The sequence below is a fragment of the Pelodiscus sinensis genome, chromosome 5, assembly GCF_049634645.1.
Source record: "Pelodiscus sinensis isolate JC-2024 chromosome 5, ASM4963464v1, whole genome shotgun sequence".
NCBI classification, from domain to species: Eukaryota; Metazoa; Chordata; order Testudines; family Trionychidae; genus Pelodiscus; species Pelodiscus sinensis.
The window spans coordinates 601,447-619,099 of record NC_134715.1 but is presented as its reverse complement, the minus strand read 5'-3'; the positions used below and the strand labels follow the sequence as shown (position 1 = coordinate 619,099).

Below are 17,653 nucleotides of genomic sequence, written 5' to 3'. Positions count from 1 at the left end.
GCACTATGCTCCGCCGGAAACAGCCACCGCGCGACTAGTTCCTAGCGGGGCGTGCGGCCAACGCGCGTGCGCCGCCCCTCCCGGAGCGCGTGGGTGGCGCGGGCCAATCGGACGCAGTGGGGAGGGGAGGAGCCTAGCGCACCCACTGCCCGGCAGGGGGCGCTCTTCTCGCTGTCCCCGCGCGTGGCCGGAAGCGGAAGCGGAAGCGGAGCCGCCGCGCGCCCCCCATGCTCCGGCTGAGCCGCGCGCTGCTGGGGGCCCTGGCCCGGCCTCGGGCCCCCCCGCGCCCCCCCGCCGCGCTGTGTCCGGGGCGCCGGGCCCTGGCCGCCCTGCGGGAGCCGCGCGGCGAGGAGGAGCCGTTCGTCTTCCCCGAGTACGTGCCCGAGCCGGGCCCCGCGCCGCCCGCCCCCCCGCGCCCGGACCGCGGCCCGCGGCCCAAGCGCCAGCACCGGGCGCCGGGGCGGCCGGACCCCTCGGTGCCCCCCAGCGGGGTGAGCTGCTCGGGCTGCGGGGCGGAGCTGCAGTGCCGGGACCCCGCCGCGCCCGGCTTCCTGCCCAGCGACAAGTACCGCGGCCTCCTGAGCCCCGGCAGGCGGGGGGGCCCGGGGGAGCTGGGGCCGCGGGGGGGCCCGGGGCGCTCGGCGGAGCTGGGGCCGCGGGGGGGCTTGGAAAGTTTAGGGGGGCCAAGGAGCCTGGAGGAATCGGATACACAAGATGCCCCAAGCTGGTCGAAGGATTTGGGGCCCCTGGTGGGCTTGGAAGGTTTGGGGACCCAGGAGGCTTTGGGGGGCTCGGTGGAATTGGGGGCACAGGGAACCCCAGGGGGCTCAGACGGACTGGGGGCCCTGGGGGACTCGGAGGTACACCGGGCCCTGCAGGGGGTGGTGTGTCAACGTTGCTGGCTCCTGGTCCATCACCAGCAGGCACAGCACATGCAGGTGACCCGGGAGCAATACCGCAGCCTGGTTAGCGCGGCTCTGCGCAGCCCCCCCCGGCATGGTCGGTCCCCCCTGGTGTTGTATATGGTTGATATGCTGGACCTACCGGACTCCGTGCTGCCAGACCTCCCTGAGCTGGTGAGTGCAGGGTCAAACATCCTGGTGGTGGGCAACAAGGTGGACCTGTTGCCTGGGGACTCTCCAGACTATCTGAAGCGCTTCCGAAAGTTGTTGCTGAAGAGCTGTGCCCGCCTGGGCATCCTCCCTGCAGCCAAGGGCATTGGGGACCAGGCTGACAGGACTGGGCGCCACAACTTGGTGGATGTGCACCTCATCAGTGCCAAGACAGGCTATGGCGTGGAGGAGCTGATCTCCAAGCTGCAGCGCTCCTGGAAGTGCAATGGCGATGTGTATCTCATAGGCACTACCAACTCTGGCAAATCCACACTGTTCAATACTCTGCTGCAGTCTGACTACTGCAAGTCCAAAGCCCCAGAGGTGATCAACCGAGCAACAATCTCGCCCTGGCCAGGTGAGAGGGGCATGGATGGGGACTTCTGTCATTATCCGTTTAAGCTTTTTGGGGGTAAGAATTTAAAAAAACTCAAGTTCTTTTTGGGGTAAGAACTGGCTTTTATATAGGGGCCTGTTCTTGACTGCAGACTCTTGGGTGTTATCTACTATATATTTGAGAGACTTTCAGATATATTTGAGTTAAGCACCTGAGTAACGTGGGGCAAATCTTGTAGTGATGTATATAATAACATTCCCCCAAAAAAAGTTGGCAAAAGAACTTTTAAGGTTGCAAAATCAAGCACTCAGTAGCTAACAAATGCAAGCGGTAAGCTTGCCCTGTGCTACCTTAAGTTGGTCTCGTGCATAGGCATTATGATAAAGGCTTTAGCTATGTGAAATGGCAAAAACCTTTGTTAGCACAGAGATAAGGTTGTCTGGTGGTAGCTCATGCCTTTCCAGAACTTCAAATTCAGCACGATTCAAACCTTCTGAAAACTCGTAACTTGACTCAGCCTAGTGAAGCTGGCCTTAGCCAATGGGAATCATCTGCATGCAGTCTAAGGGTTAGATGTAGCTGTATTTAATAGAAAGGAATAATTTGGGGCAGCTTAGAAGAGCTGTGATTGTGAGATAAGATTGGGGGTTAGTTTGAGAAGTGGGTAGTAAATCTGCCATTTGAACACTTATATTTGATTTCCAACATTGGTATGTTATGGTGATGCTCAGAGCTGTGTATTTCACGGAGGAGAATTATCTGTCAGGCTTCAAGCAGTAGCACATCTCCTAGTTGTAGTCCAGTCCCAGTGCAGAACTTTTACATTTTCAGAGGTTTGCTTGACAAATTGAAGAACCAAACATTAGCTCCTCTCTGCTTTCAGCATGGGTGTCTCATTCTCGCTGCTGCCCGTTCTACCAATATCAAAAATTCAGGCAGCATCAGTATTGGAAAAGGCTAAGCAGTCAGACAGCAGGACAGAACTAAACTGCAAAGTGACCTGCAGAGAGCAGAGTACTGGTGTGATGTATTTTAATATCAGATGTTAATCCTCTTCCCGGTCCTTCAGTCTAATGGGGCTCTTTTTGGCACTGGCCAGGACTGACTATAGCAAGTCCCATGTCAGGATTATGTCCGTTTCTCAAAACATAACCCATAAATTCCAGGTCCTATTATTTGGCCAAACGCGCTTCAAAATCTCTGGGGAAAATATTTACCAGTCTCGTTCAATAGTGAAGAATATTAATTGAAACAGGGCTCTCTAGTTTTTAGTGGCATTATTCAGTGAGTCTGGCACTTGTGTGGAAAGTGACCTAGCAATGGTGTTAGTAGCATCCTGTTGAGATAGTAGGTGCCCCAAAGTAACAGTTCTTGACACTCATACTGACACTCCATTCCCCCATAATCTTGACCTTGGTTAGCTAAAACGTTATAGATTATAACAAGATTGCATCTGTGTATATCTCCCCACCTAATTGTAGTTTCCACTTCATGCACCGGATGAAGAGGACTGCAGCACATAAAAGCTCTTATGCCCAAATAAATGTGTGTCCCCTGTGGCACCTTAAAGACTCTTCATTGTTTTTGCTGAAACAGACTAACATGGCAACCTGTCTGAAAATTATAAATGATACAATTTCATTCACTGTACTAAGATTGTAAAATGCATTAGTGTTAGCTAACACATTTTTAAAAAATATCTTCCTTCCTAGTCTCAAAAAGGCCATGGTGTCTTCCGGGGGGAAAAAGCTACAAACAAGATATTAATTTATAAAGTTAAAAAAAATCAAATCTAAATGACCACAGTCCTATTTTCTCTGCGCATCACTTTTAAAGGCAAATTGAAAGAAACACCAGGTTTTGCTCTTATAAAAGTTCTGTTTACTTGCAATAGTTTTTAAAGATAGTTTTCATGTCTGGCTTTTATCGTTTATTTTTCAGTAAATTAATTGCCATAAATAAGAATCATGATAATGGCAAAATGGATTAGGTCTTAATTGTGAAGAATTTTGCTAGTTTTCATGCAGTTGTACCACAAGTAATGTTTCTTTGCAAAAGGATGTGTGTATAGGTGCAACCCATTCGTATCATGCTCAGCACATTGGCTTCCTAGAAGCTAACACAACTGCTAACAACTGTTGTCCAACATCATAGTGTTGTCCTAGCCACTGTGGACAGTAATTTCTGAGAAGAGTCTTTAACTTAGCAGTTGTCTTTAGTTTTGTTATTGTGTAATTGTTTTTCTGTTTCATAAAGAAGAATGAGGCCATCATAAAGCCAGTGAAATTTGTTCTGTATGTGGCTTTTTTCACTGTTTGCACCTTAACATTTAATTGCTTTTATATACTATATTTAATTTGCGCAATCATAGACCTGGATAACGTTGGCATTTATTTTTCAGGCACAACCTTAAATCTCCTGAAATTTCCAATTATTAATCCTACACCTGACAGGCTGTTCAGAAGACAGGAAAGATTAAAAGCAGATGCAGAAAAAACTGAAGAACAACTTAGTGGTGATGAACAAAAATATCTTAAATGCCTTAAAAAGCAAGGTTATTTAATAGGTGAGTGTTATCTGAGAGAGAATATTTAAATCTTAAGAGCAAATGGTGATACTGCATTAAAGATTCAATTAAACTTTATTGTATGGTATGTTAGTATCTAAAGTGCACTCTTGATTAGTAAAAATTGCTAGCCAGCATGCATTTGTGATACAATTCAGATTTGGGTTATTAGTGTATGCGATAGTGTAACAATATATCAGAATAAGAATTCATTAAAGATAAGAACTGCCATACTAGATCAGACCAAAGGTCTGTCTAGCCAAGCATCTTGTCTTCCGACAGTGGCTGATGCCAGGTGCCCCAGAGGGAATGAACTAGGGATGCAGAATCCCGTTTAATTGAGTAACCGCTAACCGATTAAAGGCAGGCAAGCAAGCAGCTAGAACAGTGTTTCTTAAACTTTTTAAGACCGAAGAACCCCCCCCCCCCCCCAAAAAAAATCGAGGGGGGAGTTATTGGGGGGGGGAAGGATCGGGGAAAGTTATTGAGCCTAAAAAAAGTCACCTGCCCCTTTAAGGGTGGCCATTTTGAATTCTGTTTTTCTCCACGGCACACCTCCGACTACCTTGCAGCACACTGGTGTGCCACGGAACAGTTTAAGAAACACTGAGCTAGAGCTTTGTGTAGTTTGTAAGCTTTGCAGGCAATACTTTCTTGCACAGACTGTAATTGCTGCAAACCAAGGACCTTATCCTACATTTATTCAAGCAATTCCATCCGAATCAGTACTCCCACAAATAGAATTAACCACATGCATAAGTGTTTGAAAGGTGAAGGTTGGTGTTTTCGGTGATGACTATAACAATGGGAACACAATTGGGGTCCTTTGGGTTACTGTAATACACTAAGGCTACGTCCACACTACAAGGTTTTTGAGCAAAAACCCGGGGAGCATCCACACCTCAAATGAGCACTTGCACAATTAAATTAAATAGGCAGTTAAACGGCAGAACAGAGGGCTTTTTCCACTATTGGTAAACCTCCTTTTCTGAGGCATAACTGCTTTTAGCGCTACAGCTATTGCGCAAAATGGCCAGTGCGGACACTCCAGAGGGGTTTCTTGCACAAGAAATCCCTATGGGAAAAAGCATAGGTGTTCTAATAGCCATTCAATGAATGGCCATCAGAGCTTTCTTCCACAAGTGCTGGACGCTCCTTTTGCGCAAAAGCACATTGCTTTTGCGATGTGCTTTGAGGTGTGGACATACTCTTGCGCAAAAACTCTAGTGCAAAAGGTTTCTTGTGCAAGAAGCCTGTGGTATAGACATAGCCTAATAATAAAAGTAAATAAACTTAACAGCAAAACTTAATATTAAGAGCACATTATATCAGGTCCATGATTTGAGGGAGTGCTAACAGCACTGAATTTTTCCGTTTTTGTTGGACAAGAGAGAACACATTCAAGTATTTTAAATAAGTCACTTTTTAACCTTCTGAAACAAAAGACAGGATTATGCAGCACTTTAAAGACTAACAGGATGGTTTATTAGGTGATGAGCTTTTGTGGGCCAGACCCACTTCCTCTGATCAAATTGTGGAAGAATTTTGAGTTTTGAGCCTTTACATTTGTAAGTTTCTATCGCATTTATATTATTTTAATCATATATTTTACTTATTTTTCAGTGTGTAATGAAGAGAAATTTCCAGTTGAAGTGAAGTAACAAATTATTAAAAATGCATTTCCTTTTTCATGTAGGAAGGGTGGGAAGAACATTTCAACAACAGAAGTCAAAAGGTATTATTCACTTTGATCCTGATGAGCTCTCTTTTAACATGGAAGAGGAGCCTGTCATTCCATCTAAGAAGCCTAAAGAGAGAGTGGAATTTACATACAATGAACTGAAAGATGCTCGCTGGTTTTTTGATACGCCAGGGATTGTAAAAGAAAATTGTGTAGGTACTCTGCATTTGAGAAATCAGTATTTGAGAGAGAGCTCACTCTCTTAGCTGTCTGAGTATAGGAAAATTGATTTTCGATATCCTGATGATATAAGACTCTTACATTGGGTGACAGTAGAGGATTACTTGAAGGCATCAGAATATTGTGTAATAAATAGAGCTGAGTGAATAATAGACTTGTATTTATTTTTGTTGAGAGCTGAATCAAAATTGAGGGGGAGCCATTTTGAATTAAACCAAAATCAGTTTTATTCAAAATGTTGCTTTGAATTGAAAAACTTGACATATATTTGAAATTGACTGAATTGTTTTAATCAGTTTGAAACAGGTTTTGGGAGGGGGTTGGTTTTTCAGCTCAGCCATTTTCAGGGTATTTTCACTCTCACTCATTTTGAAATGCTCAAAATGAAATGTTTTAACTTTTTCGATACTTTTGTTTTTTCAGCCAAACTGTTAATCAAATTCAATGTGATTTTGCATATTGTTTTAGAGCCTTGAAAACTGCATTGTTTTGGATAAATTTCTGTCCCCGTGACACCAAAAAAATCCATCTGCTTCTAGTAAGACCTGTTTTGCACAGTAAAATTGATCACACTGGGTGGTTTTGCTGTAGCAAATAGTGTCACAGCCATCTTACAAAGTGGGTGTTTATTGCTGTTGCCTGGACTAAGCACTATTTACAACCATGTTACTGAACAATTTACAGATCAGTTTTTTGTCTGAACCTTGAATGTGTGTGTCTATTGTAGTAGTATAATTGTGTAGGAGAAAGGAGTGGGTTCAAGTACTGAAAATGGGGTCTGGTAGCAGGAGCTAGCATTATACCCTTTCGTTGTGGTTTTCAGGGAGAATCCAATCACAAGGGACTAAAGCTATTCTATTCTAAAAAATAGAATGGGGTCTGGTGATCACAATCTCCTTTTGGGTTGTTGCACAATAAATAGCATTCATGCAGGAGCACAGCAGGGACTATCCGCAAACTCTGATAGGACAGGAAGTAGCAGTAAGATGATTCTGTGAACATTGCAGAGGACAAATTGGCTTGAGCTGTTCAGACTCTAAAGATGTAAGGTGCAAGCATGTTATTAGCTTGGAATGTCCCTGTTACAAGGTACTTCAAGTCAGTGCACATGAATTGCTAAAGATGAGCAAGTGGCTGAACAGAATAGACAGTCCTACTTGTATAAGAAAAGGAAAAACCATGTAGCACTTTAAAGACTAACAAGATGGTTTAATAGGTGATGAGCTTCTTGTTAGTCTTTAAAGTGCTACATAGTCTGATCTTGCTAAAACAAAAGGAAAAACTAACACAGCTACCTCTCTATTACTATTCTACTTGTATAAGGTCATTTGAGCCTGCTGTTCTCTGTTCAGATATATGTGTTCATGTTCCTTTTTCCCCAAAAAGCAAGAGCATTGTTTTCATTGTGTTTTGTAAAACTATCCGGAATGAGTTATGTTTGCACAATTTGTTTGCAGGTTTTAAATCTTCTCTCGGAGAAAGAAGTAAAGATTGTCTTACCCACTCATGCCATTGTTCCACGGACCTTTGTACTGAAGCCTGGAATGGTTTTGTTTCTAGGTGCTTTGGGACGTATAGATTATCTACAGGTAAGGGAGAGTGGCTTTTTAATGTTCTGTGAATTAGATCTTGTTTGTGCTTTGTAGTGTTAGAATCAGTAACAAAATACCTTCCCCCCTCAAGCTGGTTGTGCAGCTTTCCTCACCATTTCTTTGGTAACTGCTGCTCTTGAGATTTCACTAATGAAACACACACCTTGTTGTGTACAGTAAAAAATGCTTTAGAAAAAGGCCGTGCCCCATGCTTGCCCCCAAAGTAAAGGTTTCTGTACTGTAAAGACACACCTGGCAGCATGTTACAGAGAGGTCCTGAGCTTTGTTCTAAGTGAAACCTGAGAATTGCTTTAAGATTGATGGGCCACTAAAAGAACAAGGGGGACAAATCCTTGCAAGGTAGCTGACAGGGCTGAGTGTAGCCAAAATGATACCACTCTCAAGCGACACTGTGTTACGTGAAAGAACTACACAAGGAAGCAAATTAATGGCATTTCTGCTTCCCCATCGACATTTATAAGAATCATTTAATCAGAAAAGAAAGGAAACAGTACTTTATCAAACACTAGCCAACAAAATAAAATAGGAAAAAAACCTGGAAAATTACTGTCCTTTGCTTATCCTTGTCACTCACCACCGTTTTGGGTCAAACCTCCATTGGGCGGGCATCTAACTGGGATGGTTTCCCTTAAAGATATTTATGGTAGATGGTGGTTAAATACTTGTGCCAATTACCCCTTTGGATGATTTGCTTCATTTTAAAAGGCAAGCGCGTTGATGTAAGGCAAGGAGTGAGCTTTTTCAAAAGCTGTTGTAGAAATTGTCAATAGAATGTGATTTCATTAGAATGTGATGTCATTAGTATTTCCTCTAGGGCATGGGTTCCCAAACTGACCCAGTCCTCCTTCCCTCCTCTCTCTCTTCCCTCTCCGCCCGCTCTCCCCCCCCCCCCCCCCCCCCCCCGGTCAATAGTTTTGCTGCTATTTTTGGCAAAAGTTACTACTTTATTTAAAAAAAAAAATACTCTCATCAAGTTTTGCTGCTATTGGGAAGTGGCGGGGCATGAGGGTTTCTCAAAAATCAAAAAGGGGGTGTGCTGCCAAAAGTTTGTAACCACTGCTCTAGGGTTATAGCAATATCTAATAGGAAAGGGTAAAACAGAGGCATGTTTGTGTCTGGCTTTCCATTTTCCCCTTTAGACACTTGCATTATTACTGGAAGTTTTATTTATTCTATTTCTAAAATGCAGCTGTCAATGCTCATCCTGTGCTCGATATGCCTAGCACATAAATTAAAAATACCCCCACACACACGCTAAGGACTGTCCATAAATAGCTCCACCTCGGCCAACTCCTCCTCTACAGCCTTAGGCAAGGTCTACATTTGTAGCACTTTGTCTGTATACCAGGATACTATCCTGGCAAAGTGCTCCCAGTGTGGCTGCAGCATAGACAGGCAAAATTGAACTTGGGCTAGTCTAGCTTATTCCAGGACCTGCCATAAACTATATTGATAAAAGCACATTTTGTCTGCTATAACTGCATCTGCACTCGGCTTTTGTCAGCACAACTATGCCAACTGCAAGTCGTCACACCATGGGAAAAGTTTGTAGTCTTGTCCTGGGCGGATGGGGGGAGTTGCATCCAAGCGCCGGCAGGAGAGCAGATTCCTTGGTTTGATTCAGTCTTCATAAAATTCTAGGTGCCCAAAGCAAAGTGTAGTATTACAGGAGGGATGCTTTACTACCGGAGCTGGGAAATGATCTGAGAGCATCAGCTGAGCAGGAGAAGTCTGTCATGCCCTCCAGAAATAAGCCTTCCAGTGGTGGTCACACTGGCAGTACTCCCTGTAGTGTGAACTAAGCTAGTGTAAAGATACATATTCTGCAATGTTTGATTATCGCTTTATTGCATGACCTGAGTGGAGAACAGGTTTTGATTTAAGTGCCATTTCAATTATCCAGATTCCTTTCATCTGAAAATCCAGAGTTATCCATATCCACAGGGAGGCCCCCTCCTAGCCCTTTGTTAGCGAATAGCACTTCCATTTCTCTCAACATGCAGTTCTCCAAAAGTTGCCATGTCCCCCACGCCTCTCAGATGAATGGCGTGTATTGTGTTTGTATTATGGTAGCACCTTGGCATTGTGCTATGATGCAGAAGCTATAGAATCCGGAGTATTCAGGGCTTGCTTCAGGACTAGAAGCTTTGAGGTGGCACAGCTGTTGTGTTTTCCATCGGAATCTCAGCTCCGTTATATGCAGAGAAGCCACTGTTTATAAAATCATAGAACACTAGAACTGGTAGGGACCTCGCACGGTTATCGACTCCAGTCCCCTGCCTTCACAGCAGGTCCCAGTACCATCTAGACTATCCCTGATAGATGTCTGTTTAACCTGTTCTTAAATATCTCCAGAGATGGAGATTCTACAACCTCCCTGGGCAATTTATTCCAGTGTTTAACCAACCTGGTAGTTAGGAAGTTTTTCCTAATGTCCAACCTAAACCTTCCTTGCTGCAGTTTGAGCCCATTGCTTCTTGTCCTATCATCAGAGGCCAAGAAAAACAATTTGTCTCCCTCCTCCTTGTGATACCCTTTTAAATACTTGGAAGATCGCTATCATGGCTGCTCTTCATCTTCTCCTTTCCAAACTAAACAAGCCCAGTTCTTTCAGTCTTCCCTCCAAGCTCATGTTCTCTAGACCTTTCATCATTCTTGTTGCTCTTGTCTGGACCCTCTCCAATTTCTCCACATCTTCCTTGAAATGTGGTGCCCAGAAGTGGACACGGTACAACAATTGAGGCCTAATCACCGCAGAGTAGAGTGGAAGAATGACTTCTCGTGTCTTGCTCACAACATACCTGTTAATACATCCCAGAATCATGTTTGCTTTCTTTGCAACAGCATCACACTGCTGACTCATATTCAACTTGTGGTCCACTATAACCCCTAGATCCCTTTCTGCCGTACTCCTTCCAAGTGTTTGCAGGTGAATTCCTTAATTACTTGCTCTATTATCTTTCCTGGCACAGAAGTTAAACTGACTGGTCTGTAGTTTCCTGGGTTGTTCTTATTTCCCTTTTTATAGATGGGCACTAGATTTGCCCTTTTCCAGTCTTCTGGAATCTCTCCCAACTTCCATGATTTTTTCAGAGATGATAGCTAAAGGCTCAGATGCCGCCTCTATCATCTCGAGTATTCTAGGACACATTTCATCAGGCCCTGCTGACTTGCAGACATCTAACTTTAAGTGATTTTTAATGTGGCTTTTTTGTTTTATCTTCTAAGCTTACCCCCTTTTCATTAGCATTCACTATGTTATGCATTCCTTCAGACTTCTTGGTGAAGACCAAAACAAAGAAGTCATTAAGACCTCTGCCATTCCCACGTTTCCTGTTATTGTTTCTCCCTTCTCACTGAGCAGTGCAAAACAGTACAGATGCTTTTCAAAGACCAAGGCTTTGTCTGCACTACACAACTTTTACAGAAAGGGCAGGTAACTAAAAGTCTGGCAGTGTAAATGCGGTTTGTCCTCGCTTTTGCTGATAAAATACTGGGGGAGGGGTGCGTTGGTTCCTGTAGTAGAAGGAAAGTGCGGTCCACAACAAGCCATTTACAGTGCCACTTGTCATTTGGGGGGAAGGGAAAGCACCACTCAATTGGCAGTGTAGGCAAAGCCTGTGACCCTGCCTAGAAGAGAGAATGATGTAACTGCTTTTAAGCAGAAGGTGGGAGAATGGTGGACAGCAACTTGTAAGCATCTTTACAGCATTCAGTTTGTTAAACACACACCCCCGTTGATTTTTAGGGAGCAAAATCCTCCTGGTTTTCTGTTGTGGCTTCTAACCTGTTGCCAGTCCATGTGACTACCCTGGAGAAGGCAGACGGCATCTATCAGAAGCATGCTGGAGACACATTACTGAAGGTAAGAGGACACCTTCTATCTGGTGTTCTGGTATGTAAGGAGTAAGGTCGTGTTACTGGTTTTCCTGTGCATGACCCAGCAGAGGCTTTGAGTCCATGCTAGAACTCTCTGCATTGTCTTGTCAGAGATTCTTCCCCTTCCAGGGAGAAATAAGAGAGAGTGCATTATCCTCGCCCTCGATTTTAGAACCTTGCCCAACCCACACAAACAGGGGGGTAGAGTGTTGCTGCCCCTGAGCGCCTGCCCTCCCCAAGGTACCACCTCACCTCCCTGTGCTCTGGGGCTGGAGAGGCTAGGGCCTTGCACCCTCCACCCTCCCTAAGGCGCCGGGGCTGCATGCTGTCCCTCCTTCCTGTGGGGCTGGGGCTGGAGAGGCTAGGGCCATGCACCCTCCCTATGCTGCCGGGGCTGCATGCTGTCCCCCCTTCCTGTGGTGCTGGGGCTATGTGCCACTCCACCTCCCCATGGTGCTGGGCCTGGCTCCCATGGCGGGCGTGGCCGGGGCAGAAGCGGGGGCTAGGATCTTGCCTCCCCTAGCCCTGCCTTCACCCACCACCCACGTGTATATGCATTTATAAATGATCTGGAGAAAGGGGTAAACAGGGAGGTGGCAAAATGTTCAGATGATCCCAAACTGCTCAAGGTAGTTAAGACCAAAGCAGACTGGGAAGAGCTTCAAAAAGATGTCACCAAACTAAATGGCAAATGAAAATAACGTTGATAACGTGCATGTAAAGTAATGCACGTTGGAAAAAATAATCCCAACGATATATACAATATGAAGGGGACTGTCAAGGCTGTTCCCCACTCCAGCATGACAAATGCAGAAGAACACTCCAAAACCTTGCCTCTACAGGCTCTGGTACAAAAATTCCCCCCCCCCCATCCTAATATCCATATTTTGGGGGACCTGCTGCCACTGTCAAGTGCTTTTGAACCCACAAACAGGTGGACACTTGAAACCAGCCCATGGGGTACCCCAAGCTCTTTTTCCCCAAAAGAGCTTGAAAAAGAAAAGAGAAAAGCGTGCTTCAGTCTGTGGTAGCTGACCCCTCAGTCAGAGGCATGCAGATGCACACAGACCCTCCAGGATACAAAAAAATCAATCACTACCAGTTACTTAAAAAAAACAATATTTTGTTATCAAAACAAAACTACAATTGCAAGCTTAGTAAATTGGCTAGATGAAAAGAGCCACCGTTGATATAGATACTTGGGGAAAAATCTTGGGCTGAAGGCTTAGTTACAAAAGAGAAAAAAGGAAGAGTTAGCAAGCTCAGACATTATTTTCAAATCCCCAAACAAGGAAAATAATAAACCCTGATGGACTATCTAAACTTTTCCTACTTACACATGTTAAGAAGTCCATTCTTGGAGAGAGAAGTGTCTCCCATCTCCCTCAGTAGCTGGGAGAAACTGCTCTGAATCTCAAACAAAGAGAGAGAGAAACCCCCCTCTCTCCGTTTGAAATTCCTACCTGCATTTTTATTGGCTGACCACCGATATATTGGCTAGGAGGCTTTAGTTAACCCCTTAGTCACCGGGTGATGGTCAGCACTCCTGATTATGACAGGGACTAATTTGGCTACAACTACTCAAGAGAAAGATCTTGGAGTCATTGTGGATAGTTCTCTGAAAACATCCACTCAGTGTGCAGCGGCAGTCAAAAAAGCAAACAGAATGTTAGGAGTCATTAAAAAAGGGATGGAGAATAAGACAGAAAATATCTTTTTGCCTCTGTATAAAACTATGGTACGCCCACATCTTGAATACTGTGTACAGATGTGGTCGCCTCATCTCAAAAAAGATATATTAGCATTGGAAAAGGTTCAGAAAAGGGCAACAAAAATGCTGAGGGGTTTGGAATGGGTCCCATATGAAGAGAGGTTAAAAAGACTTGGACTTTTCATCTTAGAAAAGAGGAGACTAAAGGGGGATATGACAGGTCTATAAAATCATGAGTGGTGTGGGAAAAGTGAATAAGGAAAAGTGATTTACTTATTCCCACAATAAAAAAAAAACCCAAGTCACCAAATGAAATGAATAGGCAGCAGGCTTAAAACAAACAAAAGGAAGTTTTTCTTCACTCAGTGCACAGTCAGCCTGTGGAACTCCTTGCCAGAGGATGCGGTGAAGGCTAGAACTTTAACAGGGTTCAAAAAAGATCTAGACAGATTCATGGAGGTTAGGTCCATCGGTGGCTGTTAGCCGGGATGGGTTGGAATGGCGTCCCTGGTCTCAGTTTGTCTGGAAGTGGGTGACGGGAGGGATCACGTGAGGATTCCCTGTTGTGTTCCCTCCCTCTGGGGCACCTGGCATTGGCCACTGTCGGCAGGCAGGACACTGCGCTAAAGGGACTTTTGGTCTCACCCAGTCTGGCCGTTCTTATGTTCTTAACAGAATTAGCTGATTAAGTTAAAAGTCTCTGTTGCCCCCTTCTCTGCCACCAGTTTGCCTCCACCAGCTAAAGTAATATTATAACTTTGCCCTTTCAACACTAATAGGTGTTAGCTTTCACATTTTTAAAATGCACCTTTTGTCTTCCCATAAGCAGGACCTCAGTGTATGTGTGTGCATCTCTTCATGAGTTGTAACTTGTTTCCTTTGGTGATACCACTAATGGAAACTCTCTTGCTAATGAATATTCAAGCGTCCCTAGCCACAGGATACATTTTCTACTTTCTGAAGCAGTTTCAGGCCATCTGTTCTGGTATTGATCTTCACTTGCAAAGCAACAGTACAGCTCAGTGCTCATGCTGAATTATTGCTCCTTTTCTGAGACTGACCAATAGAAGAGTTTTTGTACTTTTGTAGTAATTAGTATCTTCGGCTATGTCATTGAACTCACCTGGAATTGAATCCAATAGGACAGGCTCTGATATTGTAATAGCTGCTTCTTGGCATCTCTAAGGTACCTACTAGTTTGATAGCTCAGTGAGATCTTTATCACCTTGAGATTTGCTTCTGGACAAAATGTCCCTTCACTTTTCTATGAAAATGGCACTAGTGTAGAATGTGAGAGCAGTCACTCGTGTTGGTGTCGGTTAGAATAGAAACAGTTGAGTTGCTGCACTTCACTCTGTAACTTGCTCTGTAATGTAGGAGAAGGTTAAAGTTGTCTTTCTCGTTAGCTGTTAACCCCTCTTCTGTCCGGCATTGTCAGGTGCCCACAGGAGGTGAAGAACGAATGAGAGAATTCCCACCACTTACTGCTCAGGATATCACGCTGGAAGGGATTGGCATCTTCGAGGCAGTGGCTGACATAAAGCTGTCCTCTGCTGGTAATTCTGCATTCCACCTCACCGTGCGGGGTATCGACGAGGGATGGGAAAGATTAACCAGCCAGGCTTGCTGGTTAAGGTTAACTGGTGGGATTGGAGCAGCTCCCCTCTGCCGCGGGCAGGGGCTGCTCCAGTTCATGAAGCAGCCCCTGCCTGCGGGGTGTCCTGGCCCACCACAGGCAGGGGCTGCTCCAGTGGGGGGTTGGAGGGGCTGCAGCTCCCCCTTTAATCTGTTAACTGGTTAAACAATGTGTTTAACAGGTTAGCCAATTAAATGGGATTTTACATCCCTAGTATCCATGCCTGCTGTGTACCCTTCCTCTTGGATGTCACTTCATTATGGCTGCCTTGTGTGACGTGCAATGGCCTTCTGACTAGGGATGTAAGAGTTTGACCGGTTCACTGACAAGCTCACACTTATTGTAACCCCACCGGTTAAACTCTTCTTGAGGCTGCCAGCAACCCCAGCCCTGGGAGTGGTTAACAGAATTTGTATTGGTTACATGGTAAATACTTGTATTCGTTTTTTACATCCTACTTCTGACCAGGGAAGGTGACACAGTGCCGACCAAAATGCCTGCAGCCGGTGATTATGAACCGGAGCTAGATTTTCAAAAGTGCGTGGTATCCAGCAGCTGCCATTCTTTGTCTAAATGAGGCCTGTTGGGTGCAGAATCTGTGTGAGAATCGGACTCTTATTGATGTTGGTGGCCCCCTTTCTGTTGTTTAAATGCGATCCAGTGGATTTTTGTTTTCTTTGAGAGAGGTTGTAACTAACTGGATTCTGTTCTGGTATCTACCCAGGTTGGGTTGCGATAACGGCTCACTTGGAAGACAAACTGCAGCTGCGAGCCTATACTCCTGAAGGAACAGCCCTGATGATTCGTAAACCTCCTCTGCTACCACATATTGTTGCCATCAAAGGGAAACGCATCAAAGGAAGTGTGGCCTATAGAACTAAAAAGCCATCTCCCTTAGTGGAAAACATAAAGTCAAATAAACCAATGGAAAAAAAGGTACCTAAAATGTAAGCTACACAGGAGCTGCGAAGCCCTTGGACATGTAACTGGCTGTGAGCCATACACAAAAATAATTGGTTGTGGAACTCTGTAGAAAACATTTTCAGACTGGCTTTGTAAAACATGTTTGAAAGATCCGGCACATGTCCGTGTGAAGCATGCATCAGCCTGCTGTGTAGTGTGCAGCCCGGGGGCTCACATGATTTGCAGTCTACACTTCCCATTACCTGATGACCTGTGTCATTCAGACTCTTCAGTCATACATTAGACAGTCGGATGTGGCATCACTGCACTTTCCTGCTGGTTCCCCTGACATAGGTGGAGTCAGGCTGCTGTCAGGCTGGGAAGCTGCAGCAGGGAGGGCTTTAGTGAAGCTGTCAGAACATGCCAATCTCCAGTTGCTACAGATGTTTGGACAGTAGACTCGTTTGTGTGTTTGGCCTTGTACATGAAATGAGTGGGAAGATTTCAGAAAGAAGCCTCTAGAGACCATCCCAGGAGACCTCTTTGCAGTAGTGTAGAACTTTAAAGAAAAGCCGATAAGAACCAGGGCAGCACAGTACACAGCTGAACGGAGGAAATCAGACGGGAGCCTCAACTGAGAGCTCCTGCAAAACATTCCCATGCTGTGACTTGCCCAAAATGTACAGTCATCAGTCTCTTCATCATGACGATGAGCTCAGGAGGCAAATAACGTTATTAACTCTGCTCTCCCCAGTCAAGTGCAGCTTTTTGTAACAAGGGGAGCGACTGGCACAGTTGATGTCTCTGCCCCTTTGAGCTGAAATTCCCTTCTGTGGCAGTGGTTCTCAAAGATTACCGGCCCACAGTGTGTTACCTGGTCCTCAGGGCACAGGTGGCAGGGCAGCAGCATCCCAGACCAGCTGCCTACCCCACATCCCAGAGGGTGTGGAAGCGGGTGACAGCCCCAAACAAGAACACCTGCCACATGGCATGGGCCAGCTGCTCAGACTCCCATGCAGCCAGGAACCTGCTGGACTCCAGCATGCATAGGCCACACCTGTGAGCTGGTTGGGCTCTGGGTTGAGAACCGCAGCTCTTTGATGCTGCCCCGCTGCACAGAACACTAAGGTCAGACTTGACCTTTCTGAACAGGGCTTGTCAAAAAGCCTTTAATCTTACTAGAATACTGAATTCTCGTGCCCTTTTGAGCTGCAGCTTTGCCATTTGCGCTCTCCCCCGTGATGTGCCACTACCAGCTGTGGTGTTAGCATTCCTGCGTGCTGCTCAGCCAGTCAGGGCACGGGGAGGAATGTGGCTTCTGCCAAGGGAAGTGGCTATTTGCAGGGTTGGAGGACAAGAGAATTCCCTCACATGAGTGCTCCTGGGGTGAGAAGAGGCATAAGCACATCAGGGGAAGGGGAATCCTTTGTTTTGCCCTTCCCAGCATAACTTACCAAAAGGTCACTAGTCTATAACAATGTATTGACAGGATAGCCATGTGTGTCCAGACAGCCCTGCTGCATTTGGTGAGTGGATGCAGTGCAGGTGGGGACCTGTGCTCTTACCTCCTCTTGAACATCAGCCATAAGGAAATAAGCAGTAAAACTCCTTTAATAAAGGCAAAAGAATGAAACTGATGTTGCTGTCCTATGTCACGAGTGGATACTAAACTTGCTGATTATGACGTTTACATAAAGACTTTTGAAAGCATGTGTGTAAAATCACCTGGCTTCTGCCATCTTTACCAAGGGATGGTGATTACAAATGATGGCAAATGATTTTGTCCACTCTTCAGTGGACACCATTTTTTGTAAGATAGCCCACCTGGTAAATATATAAGGAAGTCGGTCCAGAAAAAAGGGGCTGCAGTTGGAAGATGCTTCAAAACCAGGTCTTCTGAAGTCTTGGGTTAGTAGGCTGTTAAACACCACTAATCTATAGAAAATGAGCATTAGTTCAGTCTCACCAGTCATGA

General features: G+C 45.2%; 1 protein-coding gene across 1 annotated transcript; it reads left to right on the top strand.

Moving 5' to 3' along the window:
• Positions 1 to 178: 178 nt before the first annotated feature.
• Positions 179 to 17,315, top strand: NOA1 (nitric oxide associated 1). The gene is made up of 7 exons (XM_014575922.2): positions 179 to 1,470; positions 3,851 to 4,015; positions 5,712 to 5,908; positions 7,394 to 7,525; positions 11,298 to 11,414; positions 14,578 to 14,695; positions 15,500 to 17,315. The coding sequence occupies exons 1-7, from the start codon at positions 228 to 230 to the stop codon at positions 15,724 to 15,726; spliced, it is 2,199 nt and encodes a 732-aa protein (XP_014431408.2). The 5' UTR covers positions 179 to 227; the 3' UTR covers positions 15,727 to 17,315.
• Positions 17,316 to 17,653: the final 338 nt, after the last annotated feature.

Bases quoted from the DNA above. Each gene is read 5' to 3' on its own strand.
- NOA1 (XM_014575922.2), top strand. From the start codon at position 228: ATGCTCCGGCTGAGCCGCGCGCTGCTGGGGGCCCTGGCCCGGCCTCGG. The intron at 4,016-5,711 runs GTGAGTGTTATC...TTTTTCATGTAG, and splicing joins AAAGCAAGGTTATTTAATAG to GAAGGGTGGGAAGAACATTT. The intron at 7,526-11,297 runs GTAAGGGAGAGT...GTTGATTTTTAG, and splicing joins GACGTATAGATTATCTACAG to GGAGCAAAATCCTCCTGGTT.